Source organism: Chrysochloris asiatica, unplaced genomic scaffold (genome assembly GCF_000296735.1).
Source record: "Chrysochloris asiatica unplaced genomic scaffold, ChrAsi1.0 scaffold00141, whole genome shotgun sequence".
NCBI classification, from domain to species: domain Eukaryota; kingdom Metazoa; phylum Chordata; class Mammalia; order Afrosoricida; family Chrysochloridae; genus Chrysochloris; species Chrysochloris asiatica.
The window spans coordinates 3,179,634-3,197,169 of NW_006408659.1; the positions used below are offsets into that span (position 1 = coordinate 3,179,634).

A 17,536-nucleotide genomic window follows, 5' to 3' on the forward strand; every position below is an offset into this window, starting at 1 on the left:
AAACTAAAGAGAAACACTGGTAACTGATGGTACATGGGGGATTATAATCATTTTAATGAAATAAGGTGTATGATTTGTTTAATGTAAAACTGATGATCTGCCCTGTAAACTTTTACTCAATTCACAATAAAACCCACAAAAAAACAAAAACGGGATTCAGGGAGTTAACAAGTCTTTCTTGTTCCCTGTCAGATACGGAGGATTAAGAATTATAGCTATGAATAAATGTAGGTAATGTACATTAAAACAATATGTTCACTTTTCCTGGTGTGTTCTTTCTTCCTCTGGTGCATCTGGAAAGGTGATACTCACTTATTAATCCTCAGCTCTAAAATTTTCTATAAATAATTCTATGATCGCTAAAAGTAGGATTGACTTTTCATTTTTTCAAAACCTTTCTCTCTTCATCTAAGTGAAGGTTAGTTCCTTGGGAACAAGGACTATAGCTTTAATTACATAGATTCAAAACCATGTAAAGCATTCTCAGTAAATGTTCATAAAATGAATATACCCATATGTAATTTGGTGACACAAACTAATAGAGTAAGGCATACAAGAATGACAAATAACATTGGTTAAAACACACTAAGTTTCATGAGATATAAATGTCTAAAATACAGTATAAAAGTATAAAGAAAGCAAATAATTTTTATTAAGATAGAAACAAATGCCAGATAATTCAGGAAAATCTGTATGGATGGATGCAAAGATAGAAACTAGAATATCATGAGGGTCATTATGGAGAATGACTTGATTTGGAGGATGGTACATCTTGGGCAGTTTGTAGAAATAAATTTGTACATGTTAGATGAATTGAATTATCTGGAGCTATGAGTATATGACATTTTTTTTAAAGAGTTAATGTGATACATAATAAAGTACTAATTATACAGAATTAGAAAACAAAGAGTAAATCAAGAATCATTGTTTCAAAATCATAGAAACTTTTATTAAACAAAATTATCGAAATGTGAAGCTATTGTTTCTTGACATGCCCTTTATCTACAATTCTGAAGGCGGTGTTTCCATCTCTCGACCTCTTCCCTGAAAATTTTGATTTATACCACATCAAAGCAGCAATTTTGGCATCCTTGAGGGATTCAAATCATGTTAACGTTCAATGCTCTTCAGTTTGGGGTACAAAAAAGGAGTCTGAAGGGGAAAGATTAGTGTTGTAGGGTGGATGGGATAAGATTTCCTATTGAAGTCTCATAGGACAGCCTTTAGCACCCTCCAAAAATGAGTAGGCACAATGTCATGATGGAACAAAAATTCCTCAGCCTAGCTTTCCTGACTTTTTCTCACCAACGTGGTTTTCAGTTTTCTTAAAACTTATAAATAATAAGTCTCTGTGACCATTCTGTGTGTACGTCAAGGAAATCTATCAAAATTACCCTTTTTGGAAATCCTAAAAACATCCCCTTAAAAGCCAATGTTTGAATTGAACCTTTTTTTTTTTGTTTTTGAAAATACTCAAAGGAGACTAAGATGATAATATTACTGAGAGAACTTGTCTACAACCATCCTCTGATCACAGACACATGTTTGAACATTCTTTGCCTTTTTATAAACTCATGCATGTATGAACCCAAGTAGCAATACTTTCTGATTTACCCTTATATTCTTCTGTAATTACTGTTATACCTAAATTTGAGAAATCATGAAAAGTCAAATTTGCTAGATACAACACAGGAACACATTTTATTACTGTCAATTTACATTTGAGCATTTATCTAAACGCAAAACTGGCTGTTGTTTGAAAATCTTGTTTTTCTTTTATTGTTCTCTCAAGTGATAGCTGTTCATTTTTTCAAGTCCCACATGTCTCAGGGCTAAAATGTGGGGTTAGTGCAGTTTTTGTTCTCAGTGCTATTTCCAAAACATTGTGGTTGATCCAAGCAAAATAAATGCTTTGAAAACATCATATTTTCTCTGTTGATAAGAATGTTCTTTATTGGTCCAGTGGTGAGGATTTTTGTCTTCTTTACATTGAGGTGAAGCCAATACTGAAGGCTGTGATCTTTGAGCTTCATCAGTGTTTTAAGTCTTCTTCAATTTCAGCAAGCAAGGTTGTATTATCTGCATATCGCAGATTGTTAATAAATTTTCCTCCAATCCTGATGCCACGTTTTCCTTCATATAATCCAGCTTCTTGGATTATGTGCTCAGTTTACAGATTGAGTAACTATGGTGAAAGAATACAACCCTGTTACACACCTTCCTTAATTTTAAACCATTCAATGTTTCATGTTCGTTTCAAACAACTGCCTCTTGATCTATGCACAGGTTCCTCATGAGCATAGAACATACAATTCAATGTTCTGGAATATTTATACTTTGCAATGTTGTCCATAGATTGTCATGATCCACACAATCGAAAGCCTTTGCATTGTCAATAAAGCATAGATAAACATCTTTCTGACATTCTCTGCTTTCAGTCAAGATCCATCGGACATCAGCAGTGATATCCCTCATTCCACGGCCTCTTCTGAATCCAGCTTGAACCTCTGACAGTTTCTGTCAATGTTTACAGTCGTTTTCGGATTACCTTTAACAAAATTTTACTTGTATGAGATGTTAATGGCATTGAGCAATGATTTACACATTTCATTGAGTCATCTTTCTTAGACTGGGGCACAAATAGGGGTCTCTTCCAGTCAGTTGGCCAGGTAGTTGTTGGCATAGATAAGTGAGTACCTCCAGTGCTTCATCAGTTTGTTGAAGATTTCAATTGGTATTTCATCAATTCCCACAGCCTGTTCTTTATCAATGCCTTCAATGCACCTTGGACTTCTTCCTTCAGGATCATTGACTCTTGATCATATGCTACCTCTTGAAATGGTTGAAAACCAACCATTTCTTTTTGGTACAGTGACTCTGTGTATTTCTTCCATCTTCTTTTGATGCTTCCTGTATCATTAATATTTTGCCCATAGAATCCTTCAATATTGCACATCAAGGCTTGAATTTTTCTTCAGTTCCCTCAGCCTGAGAAATGCTAAGCAAGTTCTTACCTTGTGGTTTACTAACTCCAGGTCTTTACACAGTTTTAAAATGATATTTGACTTTGTCTTCTCAAACTGCTCTTTGAAATTTTATATCTAGCTCTTTTACCACCTCAATTCTTCCATTTGATTTAGCATATCTACACTGGAGAGCAAGTTTCAGAGTCTTCTGACATCCAAAATACACGCGAACAAAATCTCATCATCCTCACTTGTAAGGAGCAATTCTGGCTCTACTTATTCTAACACACATTTGTTCATTCTTCTGAGACTCCACGGCATATTTAATATATTTCACCAAATTCATTCTTCCATATTATTCCTCCATAGTTACCCACAGTGTTGGAGTTTGTTTTCATAGTACCTTAGGGCAAGAGTTAAGAACCCTGGCCTAGTTCTGTTCTGAGATGTAGGTTATTTATTAAATTTTGTTCCCCAAAACCATTTTTTGTAAATACTAACCCCTGTACCTGAGGCTATAATACCATTTGGGGATTTCTTTGTTATTTTAATGAGGTAGTATTAGCATAAGCTATGCCTTGAGTAGATTTGTTTTAAGATATAAGAGATCTGATTAAGCAAGCAATGATGGGGAAGACAGATGCTAAGTCACATGAAGGTCACCAAAGAGTCAAGCAACATAAATTGAAAAGAGACAAGGACTTTTCCTCAGAGCCAATATAAAGAGAAAGACTTCCAGACACAGTGTCCTGAAGTCAAATTTTTAACTTCCTAAATGGTGAGAAAATAAGTTTCTGTTTGCTAAAGTCACGCATTTTTGGTATTTCTGTTTCGATACATGAGATAAGTAAGTCAGAATTGGTAATAGAGAGTGAGATGCAGGTCTAACAAATACTTAAAATGTGGAAGCCCTCTTGGAATTGGATAATGAGCGGAGACTGGCAGAACTTTAAGATGACTGGTAATGAAGTCCTGGTATGGTGCTGTAAGATAAGCACTGGATTGTTGATTGAAAATCAGCGGTTCAAGCCCACCAGCTGCTCCTCAGAAACCTTATACAGGGTCACAATGATTCTGAACTGGTTCCTGTTGGAACTTAACTACAAAACAGTAATAAAACCTTATACCTTGATGTAAAGAAAACAAAACTCCTCACAATTGAAACAATAAATAACACCATGATAAATGAAGAAAAGATTGAAGTTGTCAAAGACTTCATTTTGCTTGAATTCACAGTCAACACCCATTGAAACAGAAGTCAAGAAATCAAAGGATGTATTGCATGAGGCAAATCTGCTGCATACAACGTCTTTAAAGTGTTAAGAGCTAAGATGTCACTTTGAGGACGAAGGTGCCCCTGACCCACGTCATGGTATTTTCAAACAACTCATGTGAAAGTTGAACAATGAATAAGGAAGAACGTAGAACAATTGATGGATTTGAATCATAGTGTTGGCGAAATGCATTGAAAGTATCATCAGAAGAATACACAATAAGGACAATCAGAATGCTCCTTTGAAGAGAGGATGGCAAGACTTTGATGTCAAGAAGGACCAATCCCTGGAGAATAATATCATGATGAAGTGGAGGCTCAATGAAAAGAGGAAGATCTTTAATGCGATGATCTGACACAGTGGCAGCAATAATGCGCTTCAACATAACAATTGTAAGGATGGCGAGGGACCTGGCAATGTTTCATTCCATTGTGCATAGGATTGCTATGAGTCAGAATGGACTCAACAATACCTAACAATAACTACAACAATAATAAAAGCCAAGACTGCCTTGAAGAGAGTGTTGGTAGAATTATGTCAAATACAGTTTTAGTGAGGGCTCAGCAGGCAGTGAGGATAGTTATAAAGAAAATTTGTATCTCCTTAGAGAATACATATGGTACCCTCAGCGGAATGTTGCTATAAATATGGATGGTGTATGTGCTTCTGGTGAGGCTTTGAAATGAAATGATAAACACAAGACTGAACAGTGAAGAAAGGGTGATGCTTTTTATGCAGTAACAAAGAACTTGTCTGAATCACATTCAAACATTTGTTGGAGGGTAGAACTTGTAACTGATAAAGTTGAATATTTTCTATAGGAGATCTCTAAACAAGATCTTAACGCAGCCATGTGTTTTTTCCTTGCTGCTTTTAATAAAATATGAGAGGAAAGAGATGACTTTAAAGCAAAGTATGCAAAATTAAAATGACACTTAAAAGACTTAGAAAATTCTGTTGCACTAACTCAGGACACATATTTTAGAATCTGCATCAACGACATGACTATAGAATCTTTTGTTAAGAAGATTAAGCCTGTGACTGATGGATCTAATTAACTACAACAGCAGAAAACCCATCGAATTAGATAGAAGAGGTGAAGGCCAGGATGAAAGGAAGAAAGTTGTCTACCGCCTTGAGTTCTACAGGCAGAAAACAGGACAAAGGGACTCCATTTGCTGTCATTCAAGAAAAGAAAACTAATCGCTGGAGAAGTTTGAAGATCAGTAGAATGGTTCCAAGGAGTATAGGAAGCAGGCTTCAAAGGGTGGAGCCATGATCTCTGAGGTTTCAAAGAGTCACATCTCACGAACTTGGTTCCATTGTGTAGGACTGCTGTTCAGGTGTGCTAAGAGGATGGGACTACTGCACATAGGGCAGAGACCAAGGGGGTGAAGTTGCCACTCAGATGGATTAGAAGAATGGGCTGCCTAAAGCTGAGAGAGCAGAGTTGCCATCCCAGCTGGACTGAGAGACAGGGCTGAAGCCAAGTGTCAAGGGACCTCTACCCAGAATCCCAGACAGCATGGTCAGTATCCGGAGTCTGGAAAGTAAGGTCATTGCCTAGATAATTCTAGAGAACAGAAGAATATTTTCAAGCTTCAATAGCTAAGAGTTTGTTCTACTGGGTTTTGAGCTTACTTGGTGCCCATTATTCTTTCTTTCCCTCCAATCTCTCCATTTATAATAGAAATGTCTACCTTGCACTTGCTATATACCCTTATATGTTAGAAGCAGAGAACTTGTATTTCACAGATTCATAGATTCACAGATTCACAGATGAAGAAAGATTCTATACCAGAATGGAATATGTCCCAAATCTCAATTATATAAGAGTTAGATGGTTCAAAAGATAATTAGACTTTTGGGATGATATGATGGGGTAATGTGTTCTGTATGTGGCAAAACATAAATTTACTCAACCAAAATATAGGTAGACTATATTAAGATACCCAAATAAAGAATTACTCTTATTACTCTTACTTTTTTATAGCACCTATCCAGAAATAAGCCCTGCTTTCTAGAATAGTCACCAAAATTACCTGATACAACTCCAAATTTTATTAAGTACATTCTCCCAACTGACACCACATAGTTTCCCATGATGTGATTTCTCCCTTGTCACAAATGTCTATCAAGATGGGTTTGACTAGAGGTGTGTGTTCCTAGGTACCAATATGCTAAAATTGACATATAATATTTAATAGTCCATTCTATAATCACAAAATGGAAGATCATATAACACTTAAAGAATAATAATCAACATAATATGAAGAAAAAGGAGAAAGAAAGCAAATAAGAACCATGCAAAAATATGGATAATTCTTCCAAAGTATATAGAATGAAAAAAGAAAGAAAATGATACATACTGAAAAGAAAAGGAAAAAAAAATGACAATAGGAATCCATCCATTTATATTTCGCTCAAAGCTACATTGTTTAGGACACAAAGAACTAATATAGCTCTATAGAAGATTCTACATCAGGAGTCTGTACCCAAAGGGATCAGGTCTCCCCATTTCCTTTCCTTAGCAGCATTTATTCACCATACCTTGAAGGATATTTCAGTTGTCATGGTGAATCCATGTGTGATGACAGGTTCCTCTTCTGCAGTCCGTCCCTTCCAGCAATCCAGCTCCACACAACGACAACCAGACAGAAGCACTTGGCGATACATCTCTACAGAGGAGTTTCCAGCCAACTGGCCAGCTGAAAAACACCAACAAAACAAACTCCTGAATCTCACAAAGCAAGTAAGACAATGAGGCTTTCTAGAAAGTTCTTTACCAATGGGAAAATTAGGAGATTAAGAACTGAGAAAATATTTCTTTTGCCTCAACCTGAATATAATTGTGCCTCCTTAGTAGGGGTTTGGGGAAAGAGAGGGAGCAGATAGAAAGTAGACCAGTATAGTCATAACAATGACTCACATTCATTAACAGCGAGCTGCTAAGCTCACGGTCAGCAGTTCGCAACTACCAGCTGTTCTGCAGGAGAAAGATGAGGCTTTTTGCTCCTGTAAAGATTTACAGCCTCAGAAACCCTGTACAGGGTTGCTATGAGTCAGAAGTGACTCCATAGCACATGACAACAACCACAAAAACAACAACTATAGTCTTGGTGTGGCACTGTTAGTTAATGTGCTGCAAAGTCCACTTGAACTGGGAGGCCTACAGTTCAAGTTCACCAGATGTTCCTTGGAAACTCTATACAGGGTCAGCATGGGTGGAACCCCACTCAACGGTAATTAACAACAACAACGTGGCATTGTAGGATCAGCACTGAACTATGAACCACAGTTCAAACCCACCAGCTACTTTTTATAAACCCTACACAGGGTAGTTATGAGTTGGAATGGACTTGATAGCACTTTAGGATAAGCACTGGAATGCCAAAAGGTTGGTGATTCAAACCTACCAGCCATTCATTGGAAACCCTATACATGGTAGCTGTAAGTCAGAACTGACTCCATGGCACTTTACAACAACAACAATAACAACAGTTAACTGTAAAAGAGACCCTGGGTAGTACCAAAGGTTAAACCTTCAACTACTATCTGAAAGTTGGTGGTTTGAACCCACCTAGAAGTGCCTCAAAAGAAAGTCCTAGACATTTACTTCCAAAAGTTCCCAACTACAGTTCTACTCAGACACACGTGGGTCACCATTACTTGGACCTGCCGCAATAGCAACTAAGAATAACAACAGTGAAGTCATGAGCGTTGTACTGGGACAAGAACAGTGAAGAGAATTGTACTAGTGAAGCACCTGAGAGGTCAGGAATCCACAAGACAGGAGGGTCAATTTACTCTTGATTCATTTGAGAAGTCAATGGAAGAAACTAATTCTAACATGAGTTAATTAAAAAGATTAATGGTGAATAATTTTTGAGACAAGCCCACCATCAACATACAAATTGCAGTCTTTGATTCTCCATACTAATTAATTCTTAAAAATTTAAACTCTCAACAAACCTGTATCATTTAAAAAGAGAAAACAAAACATTTTTTATAGCTAGATAAAAGATGACATGTTGATGAAAATTGTCTTGAGTGTTTTGCAATGGACAACATCAGCCCTAAGGAAATATAAAGAACAAAGAAAATGGGATTAAGTCTACTGGTTTAATTTTATTCCTATATGCATGTCATAATACCCAAACATCAGCATAACAAAAGGACAACAGTTTTTAATTCTATAGAGCCCTAGTGAATGCACCAAAAGGCTGAATAAGTAGGTCTGCATTATCACCTTTCTCCAAGGGAAAAATAGGACATTTTTTAATGCACAAAGGTGTTTGCAAAAGCATAAATGCTGACAAAATAATCTAGAGAGTTACTGATGCTGGATAATCAATTTTCCATTTATAATTGCTACAAAGTTTGTGTCATGACAAAGATTTAAATAAAGGCCTTTGCTGTGTAAACAAAAAGGAGACAGTGAAAGTGAAGAGAAAAGATAGCCATTTATAAATATGCGATTACTAAACTTACAGGAAGGCTACCTTAGCTAAAGGAAGGGAAGAATTAAAATAATTTTAAGGCTAGAGCATTGAAAATGCTTGCTTCCGCAGAAAATTTCTCTGTTATTAAAGAGTAGAGCAAATTTTCTCATGTGTACTACTAGGAAATTGTTTTAAATATATCACTGGCTGATTCCAATACCATAGCATAGTTTGCAATGTCTGAGTCTAGTTCATTAATACTTTATGGACTGTTAACAATTTCAGTACAGTTCTTTCCATAGATTTGTAAACTGGATAGGTTTAATAATGGTGGAGTGAAGTAGGTAAATACCTAAGACACACCAGAGTGCCATATCATAAAAGAGCCCACAGTTTCCAGAAACATTTCTCTAGGTTTTCTTTCAAAAAGATTTCCTGTCATCCAAAACACTGATGGGAGGAATTGGATAGACTTCTTGAGTTCATGTTTTGAAAGGGATTATAAAACATAGGCTTGAGTTTATAAAACACTAAGTGTTATGGATTGAATTATATGTTGCAAACCCTAACCTCTAAACCTATGGTTTCCCTGTATATCATGATGTTATTTATTAATCCAGTTGTGAAGATTTCTGTTTGCTTGTTTTTTGGGTTTTTTGTTTGTTTTTTACACTGACATGCAATTGATATTGAAGGCTGTAGTCTTTGATCTTCATCAGTAAGTATTTGGAATTTACAATATTTGGATCCATAATCAAAACCTATGGAAGTAGCAGTCAAGATATCAAATAAGGCAAAATCTAGTGAAAAAGACTTAAAAGTGGTAAAGAGCAAAGATGTCACTTTGAGGACTAAAGTGCACCTGACTCAAGCCATGGTACTTTCAACCACCTCATATGCATGTAAATGTTGGACATTGAATAAGGAAGACCAGAGAAGAATTGATGAAATTGAATTATGGTGTTGTCAAAGAATATTGAAAGTACCATAGACTGCCAAAAGAACAAACAAATCTTTTTGTTTGTATTGGAAACAGTACAGCCAGAATGATCCTTAGAAGACAGGTTGGCAAGACTCATATACTTTGAACATGTCAGGAAGAACCAGTCCTTGGAAAAGGACATCCTGCTTGGTAAAGTGGAGGGCCAGTGAAAAAGAGGAAGATCCTCAATGAGATGAATTGACACAGTGGCAGCAACAATGGGCTCAAACAGGACCAAGGCCAGGGCCAGGGCCAGGTAGTGTTTCATTCTGTTGTGCAGAGGGTCACTATGAGTCAGAACGGACTCACTGGCGCCTAAAAATAACATATGGGTAAGTCAAAAGGTATTGCTGAAAAAATAAAAGAAATCTTTTCAACAAAAATATCTAAATGTGAACCTATTGATTCTCTAAATAGCCTCTCTCTATGTCTATACATTTTTGAAGGTGGAGTTACCACCTCTCTAATCCTTCCTCTGGAGTCCTGATGTGGAGCTTTAGGATAAACGCTGGACTGCAAAGTCAGTTTGAAGATCAAGGTCAGCAGTTTAAACCCACCAGTCACTACTTGGAAAGCCTATACAGGGTCCTCACTATGGGTCAGAACTGACTCGGCGGCACTTAATACAAAACAACAATCTCTAACTTACATAGGGTCACTATGAGTCAGAACTGATTTGATGGCACTTAACAACAACAACAATAAATAAGTGGGAGAAATGTGAAAACGGGGGTGTCACTCAAGGTCTGAACTAGTGAATGACAGACAAGGTTACTGTCATGCCTCAAACCCCAGGACATATACGCAAGAAGAGGAGTTGAATAATTACTCGATAAATTCAACCAGATCATTTAATTCATCAGATCATTGGGGATAACTGAGCCTTCAAATCTAATTTTTTTCTAAGATGAATAAAGATGTTCATTATCCAGTGAATTACCACTTTGCCTTGCCTGTATAGATGTAACCATTATTTCCCAAATGGTTTGGAGTATGGGAGATTTATGGAGAACTGAAAAAGTATAGGTTGAAATGATTCCACGTTGTTCTCTCCTGAGAGGATTTGGTCGGAAGTCACAAGAGTAGATTCCTCACAGAAAACCAACAATTTAAAACATAATTACTATTTGATGTACTGCCAAGAACATCAAAAACCCTAGGAAAATGTCCATTGTAATTAAAAATCAACTCATTTTGTGCCTATCCTTCTCTCAGACATCTGATTTGGATATCTTGATATTCCACCAAGGAACAATAATGAGTAAAGAAATAGACATAATAATAATGCAATTCTAAATTGATTGGTCATTGTACTGTATATTTAATTTTTACAGTTCCTGTGAGTACTCAAACACAAACATTACAAATATTGAAAATTTCCTCACTTAGATTGCTCAGAATTGCTATTAAAATAAAGAAAGAAAGAAAGGCCAATGGGGAGGAAATTTGGCTATCTTCTTAATAATTATGAAACTCTGAGTTTTTCCGCATATATTAAAAACATATTTTAATCCATTGCCATTGAGTTGATTCCTAATCATAGTCACAGGTGTTTAACTTTGCTTGTAGCTAGCATTTCTTAATAGGAATAGGATATCCTTTTTTCCCCTGTTCTTCCATAATGTTTCTAAAGAGAAAGTTTCCACTTGCTCTGGAAATGGCTTTAACATGTAAATTTAATTCATTTTATTGATTTAAAATTTTAATTCTGTTCTATTATGACTCCTGTGTGATGCTGTAGGATCAACATGGAACTGTGAACCATAAAGTTGACAGTTCAAACCCACCAGATGCTTCCCTAAAACACTGTACAGGGTCATTGAGAAGTAGTCATTCTAGATTTGTATTGTTGTTGGTATAAAGTGCTGTTGAGTTGGTTCCAACCCCTAGTGACCCTGTGTAGGGTTTCCAAGGATGGCTGGTGATTTTGAACCGTTTACTTTATGGTTTAAACCAATCTTGTGGTAGAGTGCTTATCCTACAGTGCCACACCTGGACTCAGATTAGGTATCCATGCAGTGAAAATAAAGATATGAATAATAATACAGGAATTGAGACTGTTTTGACCTATAACTCAAAAGAGGATGTTAAGCAACAATGTAAGAATCTATGTTAGTATTTATATGTAGTATTTTGCTAACTAACTATATGGAATTCCCCTACAAAGGAACCCTGGTAGCATAGTAGATTGCAAGCGGAGCTGCTAACTGCAAGGTCAATACTTTGAATCTTCCAGTTGCTCCATGGGAGAAACAGGAGACTTTCTGGTCCCGTAAAGATTTACAGCCTCGGAAACCCTATCCAAGGTTGCCATGAATTGACTCTGTGGCACATACCACCACCATGGAATCCTCCTTAGTTTCCTTGCAGGAAAATAAAAGTACTGACTGGTATTTGTTGTTGTTAAGTGGCAATGAGTCAATTCCGACCCACTGCGACCCTGTATAGGGTTTCCAAGGGAACAGCTGCTGAGCTTGAACCACCGACCTTATGGTTCAAATGATTTTGTAGTCTGATGCATTAGCCCACAGAGCCACACCAGGACTCCTGTTATTGGGACAAGGTAATATAGTGAGAAAGTAGATTTATATACTGCGAGTTTCAGTATAACAATAGACAGCTTAGAAAATGAAGCAAGAGCAACAACCACCACAACAACCCAAAAGGCAAGATCAGAACAAGATTTAACAAGTTGTTGTTAAGTGCTGTCAAGGTGGTTCCTAATCATAGCAATCCTGTATAGGGTTTCCAAGGAACGGCTGCTGGGTTTGACCAGCCTCATCGTTCACAGTACAGTGCTTATCCTACAGGGCCAGACCAGGACTCCAGATTTTTAAAATGAATATTTGAAAATATGTGAGGTTTGAGTATTACTAGCAATTAAATAATTGGAGAGGTAATTGGTCTATTGGGTCAGAAATCAAGCATATGAACCAGATGCTAGTAATCTGAAACTAATATGCAAACTTTTGGAAATGAGGTTATTTATTTCATCATCATCCAAAAAAAAAAGTGGACCCTTCTCATTCCTAGCAGCTGAAAGTACCACCTCCTAAGAAATGCCCATTGGTACGCTTGTTGTTAGCTGCCATTGAGTTAATTTTCTTCAGGAAATTGTTTGATATTAATTTCATGTGAAAGGCAGCTAAAAAGGAAAAGGAACTGTGGAGGAAATTTTTAACTATATTCTGTAGTTTTATTTCTATTAATATTGAACAATTTTTTGAGAACTATTATGTTGTCAGTTAAACAAAGGAGTAACTGCATATAATTTGATAGATATCAAGATTAATAATTAAAGAGCAGCACCATCTGCTCCTGAGAAACCCTGTAAAGGGTCACTATGGGTCGGCACCGACTCCATTGTCCTTCACAACAACAAAATATCATCAAAGATTTAAGTTGGAAGATAGGATTGGAAAAAAATCTATTTCAACTTATGCCTTAACAAGAAAAAACTTTTTTCTTCTTGCTGTTCACTGCAATGATCTGGAAGTAATGTTCCTATACTGCAGAGTCTAAATTGAAGTCATTCATACTATTTTTTTTTTCCTAATAAAATGAGCCAGGATTCTTTGGGGGAATGTCTGCCTCCATGTCTGGAGCACAAAGAACAAGGTGAACCTGGAGGACTTTGACATGCCAGAAAGTAAGAACATATTCAAAGATTACTGGGTACAGTGCAGTGAATTGCCTCATATGACTCTTCTACCCATAGTCTTTGTAACTCTCACCAAATATTTTTACTTTGATGGGTCTGAGTAAGAAAAGGTGGGAGAAGATGCTAATAAGATGATACGATTTAGATGTTGTTGCTACCATAGTTAACTGTGATGGTAAAATCTTGGAACACTAATGAGGATTTCAAAGGAGCCATCTTGGATGCAGGAGGGAGGGGTCTCATTACCATAAAGAAGAGAGAGCTAGTAGTGAAGCATGTCCTTTGGACTCTGATATCACAGTGCATTGAACCTCCTTGACCCAGGAACTGAATGCTGTCACACTGGAGGAGTGGCGGAGGAGTCGCAGCAGCAGAACCAAGAACCAGATCACAAGACAGACAGTGGGCTTCCCAGCCTAGGGAGCTGGGAAGTAAAGCTCAGTGGCTTAGTGCAGGAGACTTTCTTACAGAGTGGGAGGCTAGGTTTGCCAACCCAAGGAGCTAGAGTTGAATGCCTTCAGGCTGAGACTTATGGTAGAGTGATGTGTCCTGTCAACATTTATCAGCACTCCTAAAAGAGCTTTGTAACACTGGCAGGGCAGAGAGAGGCCTGCCTGTAGTCGTGGCCGACGAGAGGCTGTCATAACTGGAATGTGACCTGAGCATTTCTGATCCTGAATTGTAATCTGTTAACTTCCCTAGTAAATCCCATAAATGTTGAGGATGGTGACTGAGTTTTGGGCTGCCAATGAAATGAATTCTTGAACCCAGCAGGGAACTGGAGAGGGGTGTGGGAGGAATGTGTGGTTCATTCTATTGCAATGGGTCATGTTCAAGAAGATAAGCATAGAAGCCAAGCTAAAAAGAGCCCTCAGTGGCCAAAATCGAGACAATTAAAACATTAAAAGTGGAGAAGAGGCACTGGCTGAATAAACATGCATAAAATCATAAAATCAAAATTAATCTTTCACAATAGAAAGTCAAAGAATATAAGAGGGTAAGTTAAAAAAGAATTGCTTCAAAACTATAGAAACCTTTATTGAATAAAAATAGCAAAATGTGAAGCTATGGTTTTTCAATATATCCTCCATCTAGATCCATATACTTCTGAAAGTGGTACTGCTATCTCTCTAACCCTTCCCTGAAGGATTAAGAGCTTTCCCATTTATACTATATCAAAATGACAGTTTGGGCATACTTATTGTTGTTGTTAAGTGTTGTGGAGTCGGTTCCGACTCATAGCGAACCTGTACAGGGTTTCTGAGGCTGTAAATCTTTACGGGAGCAGAAAGCATCATCTTTCTCCCGTGGAACAGCTGGTAGTTTCGAACTGCTGACCTTGCAGTTTGCAGCCTGACTCGTAACCACTATGCTACCAGAGCTCCTTTGGGCATCCTTAGAGGGACTCAAATTGTGTTCTTTTTCAATGTTGTTTGAGTTTGAGGACCCCAAACAAGTCTGAAGTAGCAAGATTAGTGCTGTCAGGTAGACAGGTTAAGGTTTCCCAGTGAAATTCTCCCAGGATAGCCCTTGTTAGCCTTCAAGAATGAGCAGGTGCATTGTCATTATGGGGGGGAAAAATTCCTTGGCATAACTCTCCTGCTTTTTTCTAACCAATGCAGTTCTCAATTTTCTTGAAACTTCATAAAGTGTCCCCTGATTATCCTGTGTCTGAGAAACCTGTCAAGATTACCCTTTGGAACCTCCTCCAACTGTTGTTGTAACCTTCTAAGGTGATCTCTATCCTGAATTTTACTGGCCCTTGGAAAACACCTTTTTAATGAAATCATTTTTTGCAGACATCCTAAAGACACTAAGACAGTGTATTAGTGGGATCACTTGTCTGCAGCCATCCACTGGTTGTAGAAATGCGTTTAAACATATTTTGTTTGGGATAAACCCATGCACATATGAACTGGAGCCCTAGTAGTAACACTTTTGGACTTATTGTAGTATGTTCTACTCTGTCTTGTCATTCAGTCATTTTGGAATCAGAACTGACTCATTCATTATATAACAGGAACTAATGAATGTCGATATATTAGTTAGATTGTAATTTTAGACTTAAAGAATTACTGTTAAAATTACTCCATATAATGACTCCAGGGAGATAAAATCACATAGACTAGTCAAGATTAAATTGACATTATATTTCAGTATTTCTAAGAATCTGATATTGTTGGTAAGTGCCATCAAATTTGTTCCGACTCATAATGACCTGGTAAAGTGTTTCCAAGGAACAGCTGATGTGTTTGAACCGCTGATCTTGTAGTTCAAACCAACCTTGCAGTCCAGTCAGTGCATTATCCTTCCTTCTGTGCCAAGGTCTTTAAAAGTACTTTTCTTAGGATCTTATCAAATTAAAAAATAAAGATTTTTAACCTGAAGTTTCAGGAACATCTTTGAATTTGGATGTGAAAAAGATTATAGCTTTAATTTTATTAACTCCTATGTGAAATTTTGCACTGCAGGTTAATGCACTGGACTGCAGAGTCTCTTTGAACCACAAGGCATTTTTGAACTGCAAGGTTGGTGGTTCAAGCTCACCAGCTGCTCCTCAGAAACCCTCTACAGAGTCACTATGTGTTATAACCGACTCAACAGCACTTAACAACAACAAAAATGTGACATTTGGCTATTCCTAGGTTATGAATATAGGCCACATACCGCATGGATATTGGACTTGTGGTTATGCCACATTCCAATTGTTCAACCATCACAAGATATTACTTACATACATTTAAAACTGTATTAATAAAGAGATCTGTGCTATCCTATCACACATTTGTTTTTCTAATATTTGATGAAAGTCATCCATCCAGTGGAATTTATTTCCCCTTAATTTCTATGGTCTTTATTTTAAGCATTTTAGAACCCTATTCTGAAAAACGATCCAAAGTTTCCAATGCCAAAGAGGACAAGGGCACTAAATAAGATTAAGAATGCCTGAGTTTAAGCAAAGAAATCCTGTTTATATATATTATGGGTTTATCAACTAGGCTGGAGCTGCAAAATTTTAGAAATAGGCCTATGACGTGAATTCAAAGAGGTGGTGTAAATGGATATTGTCCTTTTGAAATTATGGAGCTTATAGTTGTTTAAAAATTGAGCTGCAAATTCTTTCAAACTCCTACCACCAAAAGTTGTGTCGATGTCCCCTCCATCTGAATCTGGGTAGGACTGAGACCAGTAAAGTACAAACAAAAGTGACACTACATGACTTCGAAGGTTATATTAAAAAAAAGACAATGATGTTTCCCTCTGTTTTTCTGGGAACTTGTTCTTGTAGTTCTAAACTACTAAAGAAACATTTCACCAACCCTGGGACTTTTATGATGGGTATAAGTCCAAGACACATAGTGAGACCTCTTGTAGGCAATCAGATTAACAGTCCTAACTGAGCCCAGCTGTTGGATCATCACAGCCCAGATGCTGGAGAACTTGGTGGACAAACTTCCAGATGATTCCAGCCCCTAAGCTGTTTGAGTCACCCCAACTGCTCACTTCCCAACTGTGGACCAACAAACTACGGGACAGAGACAAGTCATTCCCTTTGTCCCTGTCCTTTGTCATGACTCACAGAGGAGCAGAATAGAGTTTAACATGAAACAGCTAAGAAAGTAGGCAGTTTCGTGGTATTAGTCTCTTCTAGAAGATAATGTGAATTCAACTAGACAGATTAGAGTGGCCTTAGAACCTTCTGACTACCATGATGAATACGCAAGTTTCAGCTCAATGACACTAGAACTGTGAACAGGGATGGAAAGTTGTGAAACTTTGCTTCCTTTGTAAACAAACAAGCAACACATGGACAACTTGAGGCTATAATAAAATGTCGTTTCCCAGTGTTTTTTGTTTGGTTCAAGGATATTATTATTATTAGTTTTAGTTTTTATTGTGAACTGAGTGAAAGTTTACAGGGCAGATCACCAGTTTTACTTTAAAAAAATCATATACTTTGTTTCATTAGAATGATCATAATCCCTTCCATGTACCATCAGTTAACAGTATTTCTCTTTATTCATTTTAGCTTTTTTCTGAAATACTGAGGCCTATATAATAATTTAAGCTACCAAAGAGCACATTCTGAAAGTCTGCCTCCTGACCGCCAGCTCTCAGTCCCTCTCTTTCCATGAATCTAGAGTCCTCAGCTGATCTGTCTCTCCATGTCCCCATCTATGCCTCCATCTCTGGTGTCACTGCTTCTCTGC

At 37.2% G+C, this 17,536-nt stretch overlaps 1 protein-coding gene across 2 annotated transcripts in view; it reads right to left on the bottom strand.

The window, feature by feature from the left end:
- LOC102810898 (1-phosphatidylinositol 4,5-bisphosphate phosphodiesterase beta-1-like) overlaps window positions 1–17,536 on the bottom strand; it is a 1,100,672-nt gene that overhangs the window by 272,894 nt on the left and 810,242 nt on the right. For both annotated transcript variants that reach the window (XM_006870398.1, XM_006870397.1), the window contains exon 11: window positions 6,791–6,948. In XM_006870398.1, the coding sequence (XP_006870460.1) occupies window positions 6,791–6,948 (158 nt within the window). The remainder of the gene's footprint in view (window positions 1–6,790; window positions 6,949–17,536) is intronic.